The 16,399-nt window shown below is 57.9% G+C and overlaps 1 protein-coding gene across 1 annotated transcript in view; it reads left to right on the top strand.

Moving 5' to 3' along the window:
- Positions 1-16,399, top strand: part of DNAH10 (dynein axonemal heavy chain 10) — a gene marked incomplete at its 5' end in the record, with an annotated part of 109,009 nt that overhangs the window by 89,286 nt on the left and 3,324 nt on the right. Inside the window, 19 exons of the mRNA XM_025045499.1 lie at positions 823-1,004; positions 2,022-2,158; positions 3,087-3,304; positions 4,312-4,533; positions 4,738-4,885; positions 6,280-6,559; positions 7,166-7,395; positions 8,336-8,609; positions 9,379-9,483; positions 9,880-10,034; positions 11,293-11,447; positions 12,392-12,575; positions 13,197-13,397; positions 14,079-14,288; positions 14,435-14,530; positions 15,009-15,180; positions 15,639-15,770; positions 15,943-16,154; positions 16,261-16,399. Coding sequence (XP_024901267.1) covers positions 823-1,004; positions 2,022-2,158; positions 3,087-3,304; positions 4,312-4,533; positions 4,738-4,885; positions 6,280-6,559; positions 7,166-7,395; positions 8,336-8,609; positions 9,379-9,483; positions 9,880-10,034; positions 11,293-11,447; positions 12,392-12,575; positions 13,197-13,397; positions 14,079-14,288; positions 14,435-14,530; positions 15,009-15,180; positions 15,639-15,770; positions 15,943-16,154; positions 16,261-16,399 — 3,452 coding nt within the window. The remainder of the gene's footprint in view (positions 1-822; positions 1,005-2,021; positions 2,159-3,086; positions 3,305-4,311; positions 4,534-4,737; positions 4,886-6,279; positions 6,560-7,165; positions 7,396-8,335; positions 8,610-9,378; positions 9,484-9,879; positions 10,035-11,292; positions 11,448-12,391; positions 12,576-13,196; positions 13,398-14,078; positions 14,289-14,434; positions 14,531-15,008; positions 15,181-15,638; positions 15,771-15,942; positions 16,155-16,260) is intronic.

Genomic DNA, 16,399 nt, shown 5'->3' with positions numbered 1-16,399 from the left:
CCACTGGCCACAGCTGACGGGTGACCCGTCCTTCGTGGGTCCCACTGGCCACAGCTGACGGGTGACCCGTCCTTCGTGGGTCTTTGCGCCCACAGCTGACGGGTGACCCGTCCTTCGTGGGTCTTTGCGCCCACGGCTGACGGGTGACCCGTCCTTCGTGGGTCTTTGCGCCCACGGCTGATGGGTGACCCGTCCTCCGTGGGTCTTTGCGCCCACGCTGCCGTGCCTTCTCCTGTTCCTTTTGGGCTTCCAGTCCCCGGAGGGTTGAGGGCACTGGACATGTGCATGTAGGGGCAGCAGAGTGACAGTCTAGTCTCATCAAAGACCAGGAGAACATTTAAGGGGTTGCATAGCCTGAAAGGACCCCGCAGGCCACGTGGACACAGGCCGCCGAGCACTGCGCAGGCTTCTGCATCTGGTAAATGGGAAATAGGGAGATGCTGTCGGTGGTGGCAGTGGTGACAGTGGCTGTCCTTCGGTCTGAGGAATCACCCCGGGGCATAATTAAAAATGTAGATTTTCAGGCTGCACTGACTGCCCATTCATGGGTTTGGGGGTGGCCTGGGTTTGCATTTTAATGATCCTTTAATGATCCGGAAGACTCTGTTGCCTGGTCAGTCTCCCAGCTGAGTCTGGCACCTGACAGATCAGACCCTGGCGCCTGCCCTCAGAGAAGCTCCCCCCGGAGCCCAGGTCTGTGTCGGGACGTGGCTCCCTGTTCCTCCCAGGCAGGACTCCGGGCTGGGCCACGCTTTCCGAAACTCTCGTCTGGGCAGGATCCTGGCCACACCTCGCGTCCGACCTGCACCCCGTTTCCCGCAGGTCCTTCGCCAAGCCCCCGAAGCAGGTGCAGACGGTGTGCGAGTGCATCCTCATCATGAAGGGGCACAAGGAGCTCAGCTGGAAAGCCGCCAAGGGCATGATGTCCGACCCCAACTTCCTGCGATCGCTGATGGAGATCGATTTCGATTCGATCACCCAGGGCCAAGTGAAAAACATCAGAGGTGAGCGTGGACGGGGTGGTTCCCAGTCTCTGCGGTGCAGTGGGGTGGGGGGCCAGGAGGGGCCAGGGAGGACGGCGGCACCGCCCCGTGAGGCAGGACGGGGTGCTGGCCGGCGGGCGCGGTCGACGCCTGCTGTGCGTGTGAGTCCACGGTTCTCTCGCGGAACCGGGCCCGGCCTTGTCTTCCGTGCATCTCCTCCGACAGGCCCGGTGGCGCCGAGGGTTGGCCTAACCGCGACTTCTCCTCTTGTGCCTCTTGCCAGTAAAAAGTCTCCGTAGGTCCCCGGGTGGGTGCAGAGGAGGGGGTGGCACCGCCCATGGCCAGCCCCTGACCTCCGGTCACACACACCTGCGTCGCCTTCCAGCTGGAGTCCTGACCTGCCAGGCACTTAGCCAGCAGGGATGACAAAAGGGAGAGACACCTGTTTATAGTGTCGCTCTTCGTCCTGGTGGTTTGTTGGGAACTTAAGGGCTCCTTTCCAGCCACTTAAAAACAAAACTCAGCGAAACACAAAGGGCAGCGACAACTACAGAAGCGTGGAGGCACTCTCTCTACCCACATTTATTTCGATGGCACGGTTTTTCGTTTACGTGACATTGCTCTGGGGACGAGGGTGCGGGTAGAGGTGGCCGAGACCCATAATGGCCTACGATTCCCGGTTAACTGCCTGCTCTCAGCCACCTTAGTGCCCAGTTGGGGGTCTCCACTGACCCCCGGGGTCCCCAGGGCTGCTGGTCATCACACAGAGGTGCTCGGGTCGTAGGATGTCCTGGGGGACAGCAGCCTGTGCCCCTCGCTCATCATCTTTAGCATCCTCTACTCAAAACTCATCCATGTTCGGCCCCCTCCCCACTGTCGGGGGGAGAGCCGTCGGGGTCCCGTCCCAGGGCGTCCCGTTGCAGAGGGGTGAGGGACCAGTTACACTTACCTCGTGCCCAGGCAGCTGCTTTCCCATTTCATTTTGCCTCGATGGAGCTCGCTGCTCACTGAAATCCTTGTGTCTCTGGCCGTTTTTAGTCCTTTTGAAGACTCTCAACACCACGACCGAGGAAATGGAAGCCGTGAGCAAGGCCGGCCTGGGCATGCTGAAGTTCGTCGAGGCCGTGATGGGCTACTGCGATGTCTTCAGGGAAATCAAGCCCAAGAGAGAAAAGGTACGGCCCGTCCGTGAGACCCCAGCGCTGCGGCTGAGAGGCCGATCTGGAGTCCGAATTAACACGTCCACAGCTTTGCGGAGAGAATTTTGGCAAGGTCCTAATTTAAGTCACATTAAGATTCCTTCCCCCCACTCCCCAAAAAAATAATACCCCCGAATTACAGCTCTCGTCTGGACGTGACGGGAATGGACAGCACCCAAGTTCGAAGGATTTCCAGATTCCGTACGAAAAGAATGGGACAAAAGATGTTCGAAATTGTTCTCGAGGGCGAAAGCGGGGTTTCTCGGCCTCGGCACTGCTGGCGCTCGGGCTGGGCGGGGCCGCGTCGTGGGGCCTGGCGTGCCCGCAGCAGGGCGTCTGTCCAGCAGCACCGCTGGGCCCTGTCCGCTCCTTGCCACTGCTCCTTCCCACAAGTTCCAACAACCCAAAGTGTCTTCAGGCATTGCCACGTCCCCTGGGGGGCGGCCCCGGCCCCAGTGGAGAACTGCTGGGTCAAAGCCACATGCGGAACCCACAGTGCGAAGAGAATTACAAGGTCGATACTGTCATTCGGAGCCAGGTTTCGACATTGCTCTGCAATTTGGAATTTTATTACTAAGATAACTGAGCACCCAGTAGTGAGACCAGTGCTGTCTCCGAAGCATTCCTTCGCGTTTTTGACCTAGAACCACAGCGTCCTCTTCCTGTGACTTTGGCACACATTGAGATTAAACCACCTGCTCACTCGGACGCAGGACATCTTTTCCCAATGGGATGTGGGGCCTTTGCAGCAGACCATTGTCTAGGTAACTGAGGAAAGCGACCACGTGCCTTGCACTGGCAGGTGCTGGCCCCCAAAAGCGTGACCCTCATTAGCAGCGCAGGGTGGAGACAGCCCAAGGTCCCTGCCCTTCTCCCTACAGACCTGCAAACCGTCTTCACGTAGGTGGCCAGGCTGGAGCGGAACTATTACCTCACGAAGCGCGAGCTGGAAAGGATCCAGAACGAGCTGGCGACGATCCAGAGAGAGCTGGAAGCTTTGGGAGCCAAATACGAGGCAGCCATCCTGGAGAAGCAGAAGCTGCAGGAGGAAGCCGAAATCATGGAGCGGCGGCTGATCGCGGCCGACAAGCTCATCTCGGGGCTGGGGTCTGAGAACGTCAGGTCAGCTCGCTGCGCGCGCCCAGCTGACAAGTGGCTCCTGGGGACACTGGGTGCTCTGGGCGTGCACATACATCATCAGCAGGGGTTCTCGCCACGTGCAGTGTCCATTTCTATCGGAAAACCGTGCGGAACGTTGCGATTGTACTGTTTTCGCGTTTCAGGCGGCTAACGGCCAGTCTGTTGGTGATTCTTAGTGTTTCGTTAGCCATCGAGTGTTGTTTATTGAGCGACTGTTATAGGTGAAGGAGGCGGTGCCACTATGGAGAAGCCGCCGGCCTGCGAGGTGCCGCAGTCCCGGGCCACTCTCCTTCTCGGTGGCCTTTAACCCTGGGTCCATTCTGGATGGGTCTGGAGCCGGAGCCCACCTCTGTCGCTGGACACTTGTGGCTGGCTCAGTCCCGAGCTTCTGTCGTAAGTAGGTGGGGCTGTTTGATGCTTCTCAGCAAGACCACTTGGCCATAACTGGTCCACTGGATAGGACAATAGTTTCTAAACTGGCACCTGTAAGAGTGGTATGGAAAACACTAGAAAATATTGTTCGCTTGTGGGAAACAAACCGTGCTCAGTATTTCCAACACCTAGAAGACTCTGGCCATTTACCGCCTGAAACACCTGCTCTCTTATATCTTGGGTAGAATTTTGTCACCAAGCAGGGCCAGAGTTCATGAGCTCTGCTGGGTGCGTTTATAAGTTATTGATTAAGCGTTCGGGAACAATGCGATCCCTACTTAATACAAAGCTTTGGGCCAAAATGCATCCCGCACGCAATGACCGAGGCCCCCATGAGACGCCAGGCTCTGCCGAGGCCTAGGACTGAACGAAGTCTTTCCAAACATCGAGCACACAGGGAGGGAGGTGGCAAAACGAGCCGGCGGTCTCTGTCTCTGTGAGAAATGTTTCCTTCTGGCTGGCCCCCCCGACAGTGGGTCGAGCCGGTTCTTCTAGAATGTTCCTTTAGATTCAGCCAGAAGGTAACCGCTCACTGCAGCACCCCCGTCCTGCACCAGGTGGCTGAACGACTTGGACGAGCTGATACACCGGCGGGTGAAGCTGCTGGGTGACTGCCTGCTCTGCGCAGCCTTCCTGAGCTACGAAGGCGCCTTCACGTGGGAGTTCCGTGACGAGATGGTCAGCCAGGTGTGGCAGAACGACATCCTGGAGCGGGCGATCCCCCTGAGCCAGCCCTTTCGATTAGAGAGCCTGCTCACGGATGACGTTGAGATCAGCAGGTGCGTGTGTGTGGCCCAGGCCTGGAGGACGAGGGGTGCACCTGATTTGACTGCCCAGAAATGGTGGGGTACACTGCACGTCCAGTTGCCAGGCTCTGAGAAGGGCTGGGCAGTCTAGGGATTGGAGGATTGTTCACGAAGGCCTGTCTTGCCACCCTTAACCCTTCATTCACAACTTGGATGTTTTGGGTCTGCCCCTTCCAGGTGGGGCTCCCAGGGACTGCCCCCCGATGAGCTCTCCATTCAGAACGGCATCCTCACCACCCGGGCCAGCCGCTTCCCCCTCTGCATCGACCCCCAGCAGCAAGCCCTCAACTGGATAAAGAGGAAGGAGGAGAAAAACAACCTTCGGGTACAGCCAGTCCCCCCGCCCTCGCCCCGGCGCCCTCTGCCCTCCCTGCCCCTTCTCAGGGCACAGCCCAGCTCTCCTGCCCTGTCTCCCCAGCTCTCTCAGGCTCTAGCAACGCCCAGCCAGAATGCCACCACCCTGAGCTCCTGTGGGGCCCCCACCCAGCCCGCCCTGTCGAGTCCCAGGGGCAGAACAAACCATCTGGCCTCGGCTTTGCTCTTGGCGTGTGCGGCGCCTCTCAGGCTGTGAGCGGCCTGAAGGCAAAGACCGTGCTTTGCTCATCTTTGTGTCCCCCGCACAGCACAGGGATCGGTGGCCTTAGACGCTTGGTCGCTTTTTTTTTTTTGGAAGGGCCGGGGAGAGGGCTTGATCGAGATACCATTCACATACCATACGATTTACCCATTTAAAGCACAGAATCCAGTGATTTTTAGTGTATTACAGAGTTGTGTAACCATCACCAGAATCAACTTTTATCACCAAAAGAAGTGCTGTAACCTCAAGCCGTCACCTTTCCTACCCCCAATTCTTCTATGCCCGACCCCAGGCCCTGGCGACCACCAATCTACTCTCCGTCTATAGATTTTCCTATTCTGGACAATTCGTGTGAATGAGCTCACACAGTATGTGGCCTCCCTTTTGAGACTGGCTCCTTTACATAAGCATCATGTTTTCGAGGTTCGACCATGGCGGAGAGAGGGATTTTCTTTTCATGGCTGAATAATGTTCCGCTGTGTGGATGGACCGCGGGATCCATCCATCAGCTGATGGGCGTGTGGTTTCCTTTCACTTTCTGGTTATTGTGAATAGTGCTGCAGTGAATGTTGGTGTACAACTTGTTTTTGTGGACACGTGTTTAGTTTTCTTGGGTGAATTATTGGGGCCCAGTCACATTTTGCTGAAATAATCAACCAATCCATGATTTTGCGTTTTATCTTTTCCTTATTTTTGTTCCGGTCCTTGCTCCCAGGGGGGAAGCCTGTTTGTGTTCTAAGCTCAGGGGAACGTCTGCCTCTGAGATTCCCAGACAGCTGCAAGACGAATATTATTAATGCTGCGATGTTCCTCAGTGGCCCCCAGCCGCCACCCCGATTCCCATCCTGGCCCTTAAAGAGGGAGGGTTCGTTTTATGGGAAGAGGGGCTAAGCGAGTCAGCGTCGTAACAGAGAGGGAGAGGGTGGGGTGGGGGCTGGAGCAGAGAAAGAGTTTTTCGGATATTTCCGGGGACGGGATAACAGAGCACTCACCAGGTGGAAGGAGGTGCTTACAAGAGGGTGACAGCGGAGTCTCGGTGGGCTCCGTGTCTGGGCGCCTTCTGAGGTCCAGCGAGAGATGGCGGGAAGGCCACACTCGCGGCGCAGGGACGACCCTCAGCATCGGCCTCCGCTCTCGCCCAGGTCGCCTCCTTCAATGACCCTGACTTCCTGAAGCAGCTCGAGATGGCCATAAAGTACGGGACGCCCTTCCTGTTCCACGACGTGGACGAGTACATCGACCCCGTGATCGACAACGTCCTGGAGAAGAACGTGCGCGTCTCCCAAGGACGGCCGTTCATCATCCTGGGCGACAAGGAAGTGGACTATGACTCCAACTTCAGACTCTATCTGAACACCAAGCTGGCCAACCCCAGCTACTCCCCGTCCGTGTTCGGGAAGGCCATGGTGATCAACTACACGGGTAAGGGTCCACGGAGCCGCGGTGGCAAACTAAGGTGGTTGCCGCGGAGACCACGGCAGGTGAACGAGGCTTCACCAGGACGTCGCTGCATTCAGTGACCTCGGCTCATTCTCTCTGAGTCGCGCCTTAACTGGCCAGTTGTTAATGGTGAAGCAGCACCCGGGAGGTCAATGAGTGACGTGTCAGAGGCGCGGCTGAGTCCGGACCAGGGGGCGGGCACGGGGTGAGACCCCTCTCTGCTGGGGCAGGACGTACTTCTGTATTTCTGTTTCAATGTGTGGCATGAGCGTGATTCTCCCTTTTCTCTGGACTGAATTCTATTAGGAATCGAATGCCGTTTCTCGAATTTTCTGGTGCTGTCATGCGGGTCCTGAAACAGGTTCATTAGTTTGGGGTGTGCTCGTGCATCTTTGCTCTTTCTGTCCAGCGTCCCCACTTTGTCCTGACATTTCCCACCCTGTGGCTTTAGAGCGATTTTGGTGGAAGCGTGAGACCTGTTCCCAAAAGGCTGGCTCAAACTGCCCCGCGGCTCGCCCCAGGAGAGGATGTAATGGCCAGCCCGTCGGGGGGACGCAGCAGTGAGGGCCTCCCCTCGTTCCCTCGCAGTCACGCTGAAGGGCCTGGAGGACCAGCTGCTGAGCGTGCTGGTGGCCTACGAGAGACACGAGCTGGAGGAGCAGAGGGAGCACCTCATCCAGGAGACGAGCGAGAACAAGAACCTGCTGAAGGATCTGGAAGACTCCCTCCTCCGGGAACTAGCCACCTCCACGGGCAACATGCTGGACAACGTGGACCTGGTGCACACCCTGGAGGAGACCAAGTCCAAAGCCATGGAGGTGCCGGCTGCATGGGAAGGGCGCCGCGCCGGGGGAGGGGGAACCCGCGACCTCACGGCCTCGTCCGCGGTCCCCGTCTGGGGAGCGGGGGTTCGGCGTCGGGTGGGGGCGGGAGGACTTCGGCCCGTGTGCTCATCCGGCTCCGGCTCGGGGTCACCTGGGGGTCTGCTGGTGAGAGAAGGCCGCTCTGCCGGGCGTGCTGCGGGAGGGGGGTCCTCAAGGTGTTCCCGCGCCCCTGGGCATCAGGTCGGCCACCTCCAGTTGAGAGTAATAGCAAACCTGGCCCTACTTGGCTTAAGTGCAAAGGGATTTGTCAGCTTAGAACACAGGGAAGTCCAGGATGGCTTCAGGGAGGGCTGGATTCAGGACTCCAAGCACGTGATCGAGACTCGATTTCTGTCCGTTTCTGGGCTGGGCCTTCTGCTGGGTTGGCTTCATCCCCCGCCTCCCCATGGAGCCAAGCTCCCCTCATGGTCCCAGGATGGGTCTGGCCTCCTGTCCCCTCAGGTTTAAGTCCAAACGGAAGCATGAGCACCTTTGTGTGTCTCTATTGTGAAGGTCCTGAGAGTCGCTTAAGTCACGTGTCCACCCGCGAACGACTTAAGTCACGTGTCCACCCGCGAACGGTCCCATGGCCTGGGGGTGCTGTGCGTGGATTGGTTGGGCCTGGGCCACATGCCATCCTGGAGTTGGGGTGGAGCCCCCCAATACGGAATGAAAGGGGGATGTTGCGAGTCTCCAAGTAAAAGTCAGGGACTGTCATTAGGAAAAGGGGGCACGGGGGCAGGGGGTCAGGCTGCTGCTGTCCACCGCGTCTCGTGAGAGGGGCCTCCGAGCCCCTGTGAGCACTGTGTGGGTTGCCTCGCTGCCCCTCCCCCTCCTGCCCTCCGCCCACGGCACAGTCTTCCAGTCTCTGTGGCGACGCGCACCTTTCCTTCAGGTGTCGGAGAAGCTCAAGCTGGCGGAGAAGACGGCCTTGGACATCGACAGGCTGCGGGACGGCTACCGGCCGGCCGCCAGGCGGGGGGCCATCCTGTTCTTCGTGCTGTCCGAGATGGCGCTCGTGAATGCCATGTACCAGTACTCGCTGAACGCCTTCCTCGAAGTCTTCGGGTTCTCACTGAAGAAGTCGCTGCCGGACTCCATTCTCATGAAGCGGTTAAGGAACATAATGGACACGCTGACCTTCAACATCTATAACTACGGCTGCACAGGTGAGCGCCTCTCCCCGTCCACCGGTCAGATGTGCTCTGGGCCTGGGCGCCCTGCCGTCTTGGGTCCGAACTCCCTCTTCTTACAAGGAAGAAGATGGGTCGGATTGGACCAGGGCCCACCTGACGGCCTCGTTTTAATGCCGTCGCCTCTTTAGAGGCCCCGCCTCCAAGGACAGTCACATTCTGAGGTCTTTGGGCTCAGGGCTGCCCCATGGACTTGGTGGTGGCGGGGGGTGGGCGGGGGACATAATTCAGCCCATACCAACCGGGCAGGGAAAAGGTCGAGGCCGTCGCTCCCACAGGGCTCACGTAAGTAGCCAACCTTCCCAACACATAAAGTAGAATTCAGATCGCAAATTGTGACTTACACAACTTTTTTCCAGGAATGCGCTTCTTCTGTTAAAAAAACAAACACAACAACTCCAGTGTGTGTGTCCCCAGCAGCAGCGTCCGCGGATGGAACGTGCTCACTCCACGGCAGGGATGGGCAAGCCAGGGCCAGCAGGCCACCCCGGCCCACCGCCTGCTTTTACGAATAACGGTTTCTTAGAACACAGCCACACCCGCTTGTATAAACACTGGGCGTGACGTGTAAATGCGGCCCGTGTTCTTTGTACTCAGATGGCCGTGGACATCGCCGTAGCGAGGGCTCGACGCAACCGTGCGGGCTGGGTGTTCCATTTCTCTAAATCTAAGCAGGTCGTGCCCCAGAACCTCAGTTTTAAAAATGAATTTTTAAAATCAGTATCCATCTGTCGTTTCTCTTCAGGGTTGTTTGAGAGCCACAAGTTACTCTTTTCGTTCAATATGACTATCAAGATAGAACAAGCAGAAGGGCGAGTCCCCCAGGAAGAACTAGAGTTCTTCTTAAAAGGTAATGAATTTGCCTTGTTTCATTCTTCCCGACTCCCGGGACCCACATCGCACACGTATACGAGTGCGTTCATTAAAACAAACAGCAGCAGAGATTCTCCTAGAACTCGGCTTCCAACAGCACTTTTTTAATTAAATGTTTCAATGGACAACTCTGGCCTCAGAAACGGTTTTGGTTTGACTCAGAGCAACCGGTCTAGGCCAAAGGCTGCCCTGCCCGGAGGCTGGAAGCCACGCTGAGTGGCTGGCGGGAGTCACAGGCGGTGACGTGGGAAGCCTATGCCCCCCTGTCTTTCCAGTGGATCGTTCCCCAAAGCAAGGGACGTCCTAGTACAGAGCTGCCTACGCTTCCTGGCCCACCGGAGTCGGCTGCTGACTCTTCTTCTGTCGTGATTAGGAAACATTTCCCTGGAGAAAAGCAAACGAAAAAAGCCCTGCGCTTGGCTGTCTGACCAGGGATGGGAAGATATCATTCTTTTATCGGAAATGTTTCCGGATAACTTCAAGCATCTTCCTGACGATGTGGAGAAACACCCGTCCGTCTGGCAGGAGGTGAGCGCGTGTTCTCGCTCCTCCCTCCCTTCCCCGCACGTCAGTGACCTCCGAGGTTAACCTGTAGCCTCCGTCCTCGTGCACGGGGACATCCCTGTGAGCGATCCAGAGTGTGGTCAGTGCCCTCTAGCTCCACGAATGGGATTCTCCTTTATCTAGCTCAGATGGTTTTGTGAGAGAACCATCCATCCGCCTGTCTGTTCATCCGTCCGTCCATCTTCCCATCCATCCACCCACCCACTCATCCATCCGTCCATCCACCCATCCACCCACCCACCCGTTTGTTCATCCATCCATCCATTCGTTCATCCATCCATCCATCATCCATCTATCATCCGTCCACCTGTTCATCCATCCATCCATCATCCATCCATCATCCATCATCCATCATCCATCATCCATCCATCCATCCATCCACCCACCCATCCGTTCGTTCATCCATCCATCCATCATCCATCTATCATCCGTCCATCTGTTCATCCATCCATCATCCGTCATCCATCCATCCATCCTCCATCATCCATCCATCCATTCGTTCATCCATCCATCCCTCATCCATCTATCATCCGTCCATCTGTTCATCCATCCATCATCCGTCATCCATCCATCCATCCTCCATCATCCATCCATCCATTCGTTCATCCATCCATCCCTCATCCATCTATCATCCGTCCATCTGTTCATCCATCCATCATCCGTCATCCATCCATCCATCCTCCATCATCCATCCATCCATTCGTTCATCCATCCATCCCTCATCCATCTATCATCCGTCCATCTGTTCATCCATCCATCATCCGTCATCCATCCATCCATCATCCATCTATCATCCATCCACCTGTCCATCCATCCATCATCCATCATCCATCCATCCATCCATCATCCATCATCTCATCCATCCATCATCCATCATCCATCATCCATCCATCCGTCCGTCCATCCGTCCGTCCATCCGTCCATCCACCATCCATCCATCCATCCATCCATCCATCCAAGAAATATTTATTGAGCATTTGCCATGGACCATGTCCCTTGATGGGCACTGGAGACCCAACAGTGAATGACAATCAGACCTTCCTTTCCTGAGCTGCATAGTTTTGGGGGGTAGAAAATGACAGATCTGACTAGAAGTGGCCCTGATGTTCATACTTCTATAGATTCCACCTCTGTATAGCGGCTTTTGGGACCTTCACGTAAAAATGGGGGCCTGGATCATTATACCGTTGATGCCACCATGAGTGTCCTTTGCTCTTCCCAGTGGTATGACCTGGACTCGCTTGAGCAGTCCCCATTCCCCTTGGGCTACGATGACAACATCACCCCTTTCCAGAAGCTGCTTATTTTGCGTTGTTTCCGCGTGGATCGGGTCTATCGGGCTGTGACCGACTATGTGACTGTGACAATGGGAGAGAAGTAAGTGTGTCGTTTACGTTTGCTTGGCCCTTTCTGCGGGGTCATCCCCCCCTGGACTCACAGACAGCAGTGGCTGGCCAGCTCTGGAGAAAACTGTCACAGCCCTGTCTTGGAGCATTATTGGAGAGCCACCCTAGAACAGAGCTAGTTGAGAGAAATACAGCGTGAGAGACGTAGGTAATTTCACGTTTTCTAGTAGCCGCATTCAAAAAGAAAGAGATAAAATAAAATTTCATAACATATTGTATCTAACTCATTATATTGGAATATTACTTTAATAAGTAATATCTGGCATACTTTTCGGGGGGTATTAAGGCTTTGCGATGCTGTGTGGATTCACACGGCACATCTCACTGCAGGTGCTCAGTGGTGGGACGAGGTACTCTAGACCCGCGGGCGAAGCCAGACAGATGGCGTGGGGTCGCGCTCATGCATGCCTTTGCAGCTGGCCCGTGGTGGGAATGAGTGAACAAAACTGGGCGGGGACTGGAGAGGTCGAGTCCTGGTCAGCTTAACTGCTATTGACCGATCCCAGGTGGCAATGGGGACCCAGGTCCTCTGGTTCTTCAGAAGATGATCAAAATTTGGATTTCCCCCAATCCTTATGTGTTGGCAACTAATTTCTTAAAGTCTTGAGATGAGAGCCATTCAGGATGCCTGTGGATGTCACTGTGGAACCTCTGGCTTTTGTGCCCAGAGGCCCCCTGTCAGGAGTCACCCAGCTCAGTGCAGATCTTCTGAAGCCCACGGGGCTTGGGTACCAAGCTGGGCTGGAGGGGTACAGAGTTCATCCAGCGTGCAAGATGTGCACAGACCGGATTCTAAAACGAGGAGGCCGCTGCAAAGAGCCCAGCAGAGGGACAGTCTGAACGCGCTGGACACGGGAGCGGCGGGCACTGGCCTCCGGGGAGTTCCCAGCTCTGAGGGAACCTTTCCTTCCCCAGGTACGTGCAGCCCCCGATGATCAGCTTTGAAGCCATCTTCGAGCAGAGCACTCCGAACTCGCCCATAGTGTTCATCCTCAGCCCCGGGTCCGACCCCGCCAGTGACCTCATGAAATTAGCCGAGCGCAGTGGTTTTGGGGGAAACCGCCTCAAATTCCTCGCCATGGGTCAAGGTCAAGAAAAGGTAATTTGTTGTCGGAAGGGACGAGCCCTCCATTTGGGGAGGCCCCTGGCCTCTGTCAGGAACATGCTGACGTCTGGCTCTGAGCGCACCGTGCCGCCCCACGCACGCGTGCCACGCACTTGCGGGATCCAGCACGGCAGCCGGCACGGCAGCCAGATGCCAGCACGAAGACCATGTTAGCAGGCGGCCTCCCGCACCCGGCGGCCAGCACTGCCCAGCCCCACGGGGCCGCTGCGTGCTGTTGCTCCCAAAGGCAGCTGCACTGCACTGTGATCTCTGGTCCTCCTGGCACCCCGCTGGGGGTCTGGGCTCTCGCTGCCCAGCTGAGGGGGCGGTCAGGGGGCGAGTGCGGCCCTGTCGGAGAGGGTGGAGCGGTGAGGCCGAGGGAGGCCACCGAGTGCAGTGTGGGCCCTCACCTTCAGGCCGGACCGGCCCAGCGGACACGGGCGGCCCCGAAGGCACTCTGAGGACCCTGTCTTCGAAGGCGCCCTCCGTGGCTCCTGGGTCACCGGCTGGAGTGGGCCATCGCCCTCCTGGGGGCTGGGAGAGGGTCTCGGGGCAAGCACGGGGTTGGCGTGGCTTGGGCACACCAACCCGTCCCTTCTCTCTCCACCGGTGCAGGTGGCTCTGCAGCTGCTGGAGACCGCCGTGGCTCGCGGGCAGTGGCTGATGCTGCAGAACTGCCACCTCCTGGTCAAGTGGCTGAAGGACCTGGAGAAGGCCCTGGAGAGGATCACCAAGCCCCACCCAGACTTTCGCCTGTGGCTCACCACCGACCCCACCAAGGGCTTCCCCATCGGGATCCTGCAGAAGTCCCTCAAGGTGTGGCTGCGGGACACCCAGCGCTGTGCCCGCGGCCCAGTCGCTCGCTCACTGCCGCCTCGGCGTGTGTGCGTGTGTCTGTGTGTGTGTTTAGAAGCCACATAGGATACGGCTGGACCCTCGCGGACACCCCTTCCCAATTCCATCTCTCCCTCTCTTCAAAGGGAAGCACTGTCCTTGCGACCCCAGGCCTGTCTTCACCACGTGTGCATGACCCAGAACAACGTTTGCGTTAGTTTTCCTGTACTTTGCATTTGTTAACCTTCCCTGTCTCCAGCGCTGGGCCCGCCCGCAGCCTGCACTACGCTGGTGGTCTGCGCAGACGCTTCGGGCGGTTTTCATGCCCCATTTAACTTACTCTCTAGAGAATTTTTTTTTGGAAAGGTTTTGTCATCTGTCTTGGGGCAGGTAGAGGGAAAACGTAGCCACTTTCATTTCCTGTTTGCAAGAGGTTAAAGAACCTTCCCTGGGCCATTTGACGAGTGAGTGGCAGAGCGAGGACATCCAGTTCCTTAACTTCTTCTCCCGGGTCTCTGACGAGAGGCTTCTGCTGTTTGGGGACAGGGCAGACGACTGTGTGAGGATGAAGGAAAAGCCAGGAGGTCCCCATTTTGCATGCTCCTCAAAGCCATAAACGGATCTGCGGTGTCCGTCACGGTCTGCCTTCTCCTCCTCCGACAGGTTGTCACGGAGCCACCCAACGGGCTGAAGCTCAACCTGAGGGCCACTTACTTCAAGATCTCCCACGACCTGCTGGAGCAGTGCCCGCACCCTGCTTTCAAGACCCTGGTCTACGTGCTGGCGTTTTTCCACGCGGTGGTGCAGGAGAGGAGAAAGTTCGGGAAGATCGGGTGGAATGTGTACTACGACTTCAATGAGTCGGACTTCCAGGTTAAGATGCGGCCGCCACCGCTTCCCCCTACCCGTGGGCTTGTCTCACCCGCTGTGCCGAGCGACTGAGCCCGCGTCTCTGCAAGGGTCAGGATGCCGATGGCTGCGAGGTTTGAGGGTGACTGAGCCTCTTCCTTCCTCTTCAGGTCTGCATGGAAATTCTGAACACGTACTTAACGAAAGCCTTCCAGCAACACGACCCTCGGATCCCGTGGGGCAGCCTCAAGTACCTGATCGGAGAGGTAGGGCTGTCTCGGGGGCTCCTCTGCGGGCTGCCTCCCGGGGCTGAAGCGGGGCCGTGACCTGGCGCCCTTGTACGTGACCTCGGAGCCCCCAGTGGCTCCCCTCGTGCTCCCCTTGCCCGTCAGCCGGAGGCCCCAGGTCTCTGCGAGTTACCCCTGGCTCCTCACCCAGTCGGCTTTGTCCCAAGTGAGTACTTTCCACACGGAGGGTCTGGCTTCGCCGCCAGGAGTGGGCAACGCCCCTGGCCACGCCTCAGGCATGTCGGGTACCGTGGCCCCTGCTGGGTGGACGTGGGGGTCCACTCTGGAGACTATAACCGCGTACCGGGCTCGTAGGAAGGCTTCCCCTGGTGGCCTACACGTGGCTCCAACAATGACATCGCCGATTCCAGAGACAAAAGTGGCTGCTGGCTTCTTTGGTCATTGTTTAGCTAGTTTGTCTGCTACCAAAGCGGCCGCTCACTCCCTGTGGCTCCAGGTCATGTACGGCGGGCGAGCCATCGACAGCTTCGACCGGCGCATCCTGACCACGTACATGGACGAGTACCTGGGGGACTTCATCTTCGACACCTTCCAGCCGTTCCACTTCTTCCGGAACAAGGAGGTGGACTATAAAATCCCCGTGGGTGACGTGAAGGAGAAGTTCGTCGGTGAGATTTCTCAGAGGTCGGGGAGCGGCTGGAAAGTCGTTTCTGAGGGAGACCGTCCACTGCGGCTGTTCCGGTTTCTGTGGTTGGCTTGTCGGCCCTCGACGCCTTTCCCGGGGTGGGGGTGGGTCGGTGGCTGGTGGGCGTGGCCCGTTACTCCGCTGGTGGCCCAGCCCTCGTCCTCGCCTCCGAGCTGGTGGGGTTGGTTCAGCTCTCTGTCCTGGCACAACGGCTGACATCTCAGACTCTGCCCAGAAGGGCAGAGCGGCCCCCAGGACGCTCACTGAGCCATTTTCCTAAGAGAGACACATCAACCAGGATGGGGTAGAATTTTCACTTAAAAATGTCACCCGCCAAGCAGTGGAAATGAGCCCTGCATGTCTGGGGGTGTCGAGCCCGTGGGCCCTCCGACGTCGAGGGCGGCACGATGTGTAGCCTCTCTTTGTCCTCTGTGACCGCAGAAGCCATCGAGGCCCTCCCGCTGGCCAACACACCCGAGGTGTTTGGTCTCCATTCCAACGCCGAGATTGGGTACTACACTCAGGCGGCCCGGGACATGTGGGCCCACCTGCTGGAGCTGCAGCCCCAGACCGGTAAAGTCTGCAGCGGGCAGCATCGGTTCAGGGCAGGGGGCGCTGGCACAGAGCGCGGCTGCTGGCGCTGAGTTCCCGGATCGCCCAGGCCGACCTGCCAGGAGCGGGAGGGCCAGGAGGCCCCAGGCCACACGCGCATGCGCCACTCTCCTGAACCGCGTCCCGGTTTCAGGGGACTCCAGCACTGGCATCAGCCGAGACGATTACATTGGCCAGGTGGCCAAGGACATCGAAAACAAGATGCCTCAGGTCTTCGACTTGGAGCAGGTGCGGAAGCACCTGGGGCTGGGGATCTCCCCCACGTCGGTGGTGCTCCTGCAGGAGCTGGAGCGCTTCAACAAGCTGGTCTTCCGGATGGCCAGGTCCCTGGCCGAGCTGCAAAGGGTGAGCGTGGCCGGGTCCCCGTGGGCACGTCCCCGCCTGGGTCCCCTCCTGGGCGCAGCGCCCGCCGCCCTGGCCGTCCACCCTGAGAGCCGGGCTCCGTACGCAGGCCTTGGCGGGAGAAGTTGGGATGAGCAGCGAGCTGGACGACGTCGCCCGGTCGCTCTTCATCGGGCAGATCCCTAACATCTGGAGGAAGCTCGCCCCCGACACCCTGAAGTCCCTCGGAAACTGGATGCTCTACTTCC

This window comes from Pteropus alecto, unplaced genomic scaffold (genome assembly GCF_000325575.1).
Source record: "Pteropus alecto unplaced genomic scaffold, ASM32557v1 scaffold213, whole genome shotgun sequence".
NCBI lineage: Eukaryota > Metazoa > Chordata > Mammalia > Chiroptera > Pteropodidae > Pteropus > Pteropus alecto.
Note: the sequence above shows the minus strand (reverse complement) of the source record. Positions and strands in the feature narration are given on the sequence as shown.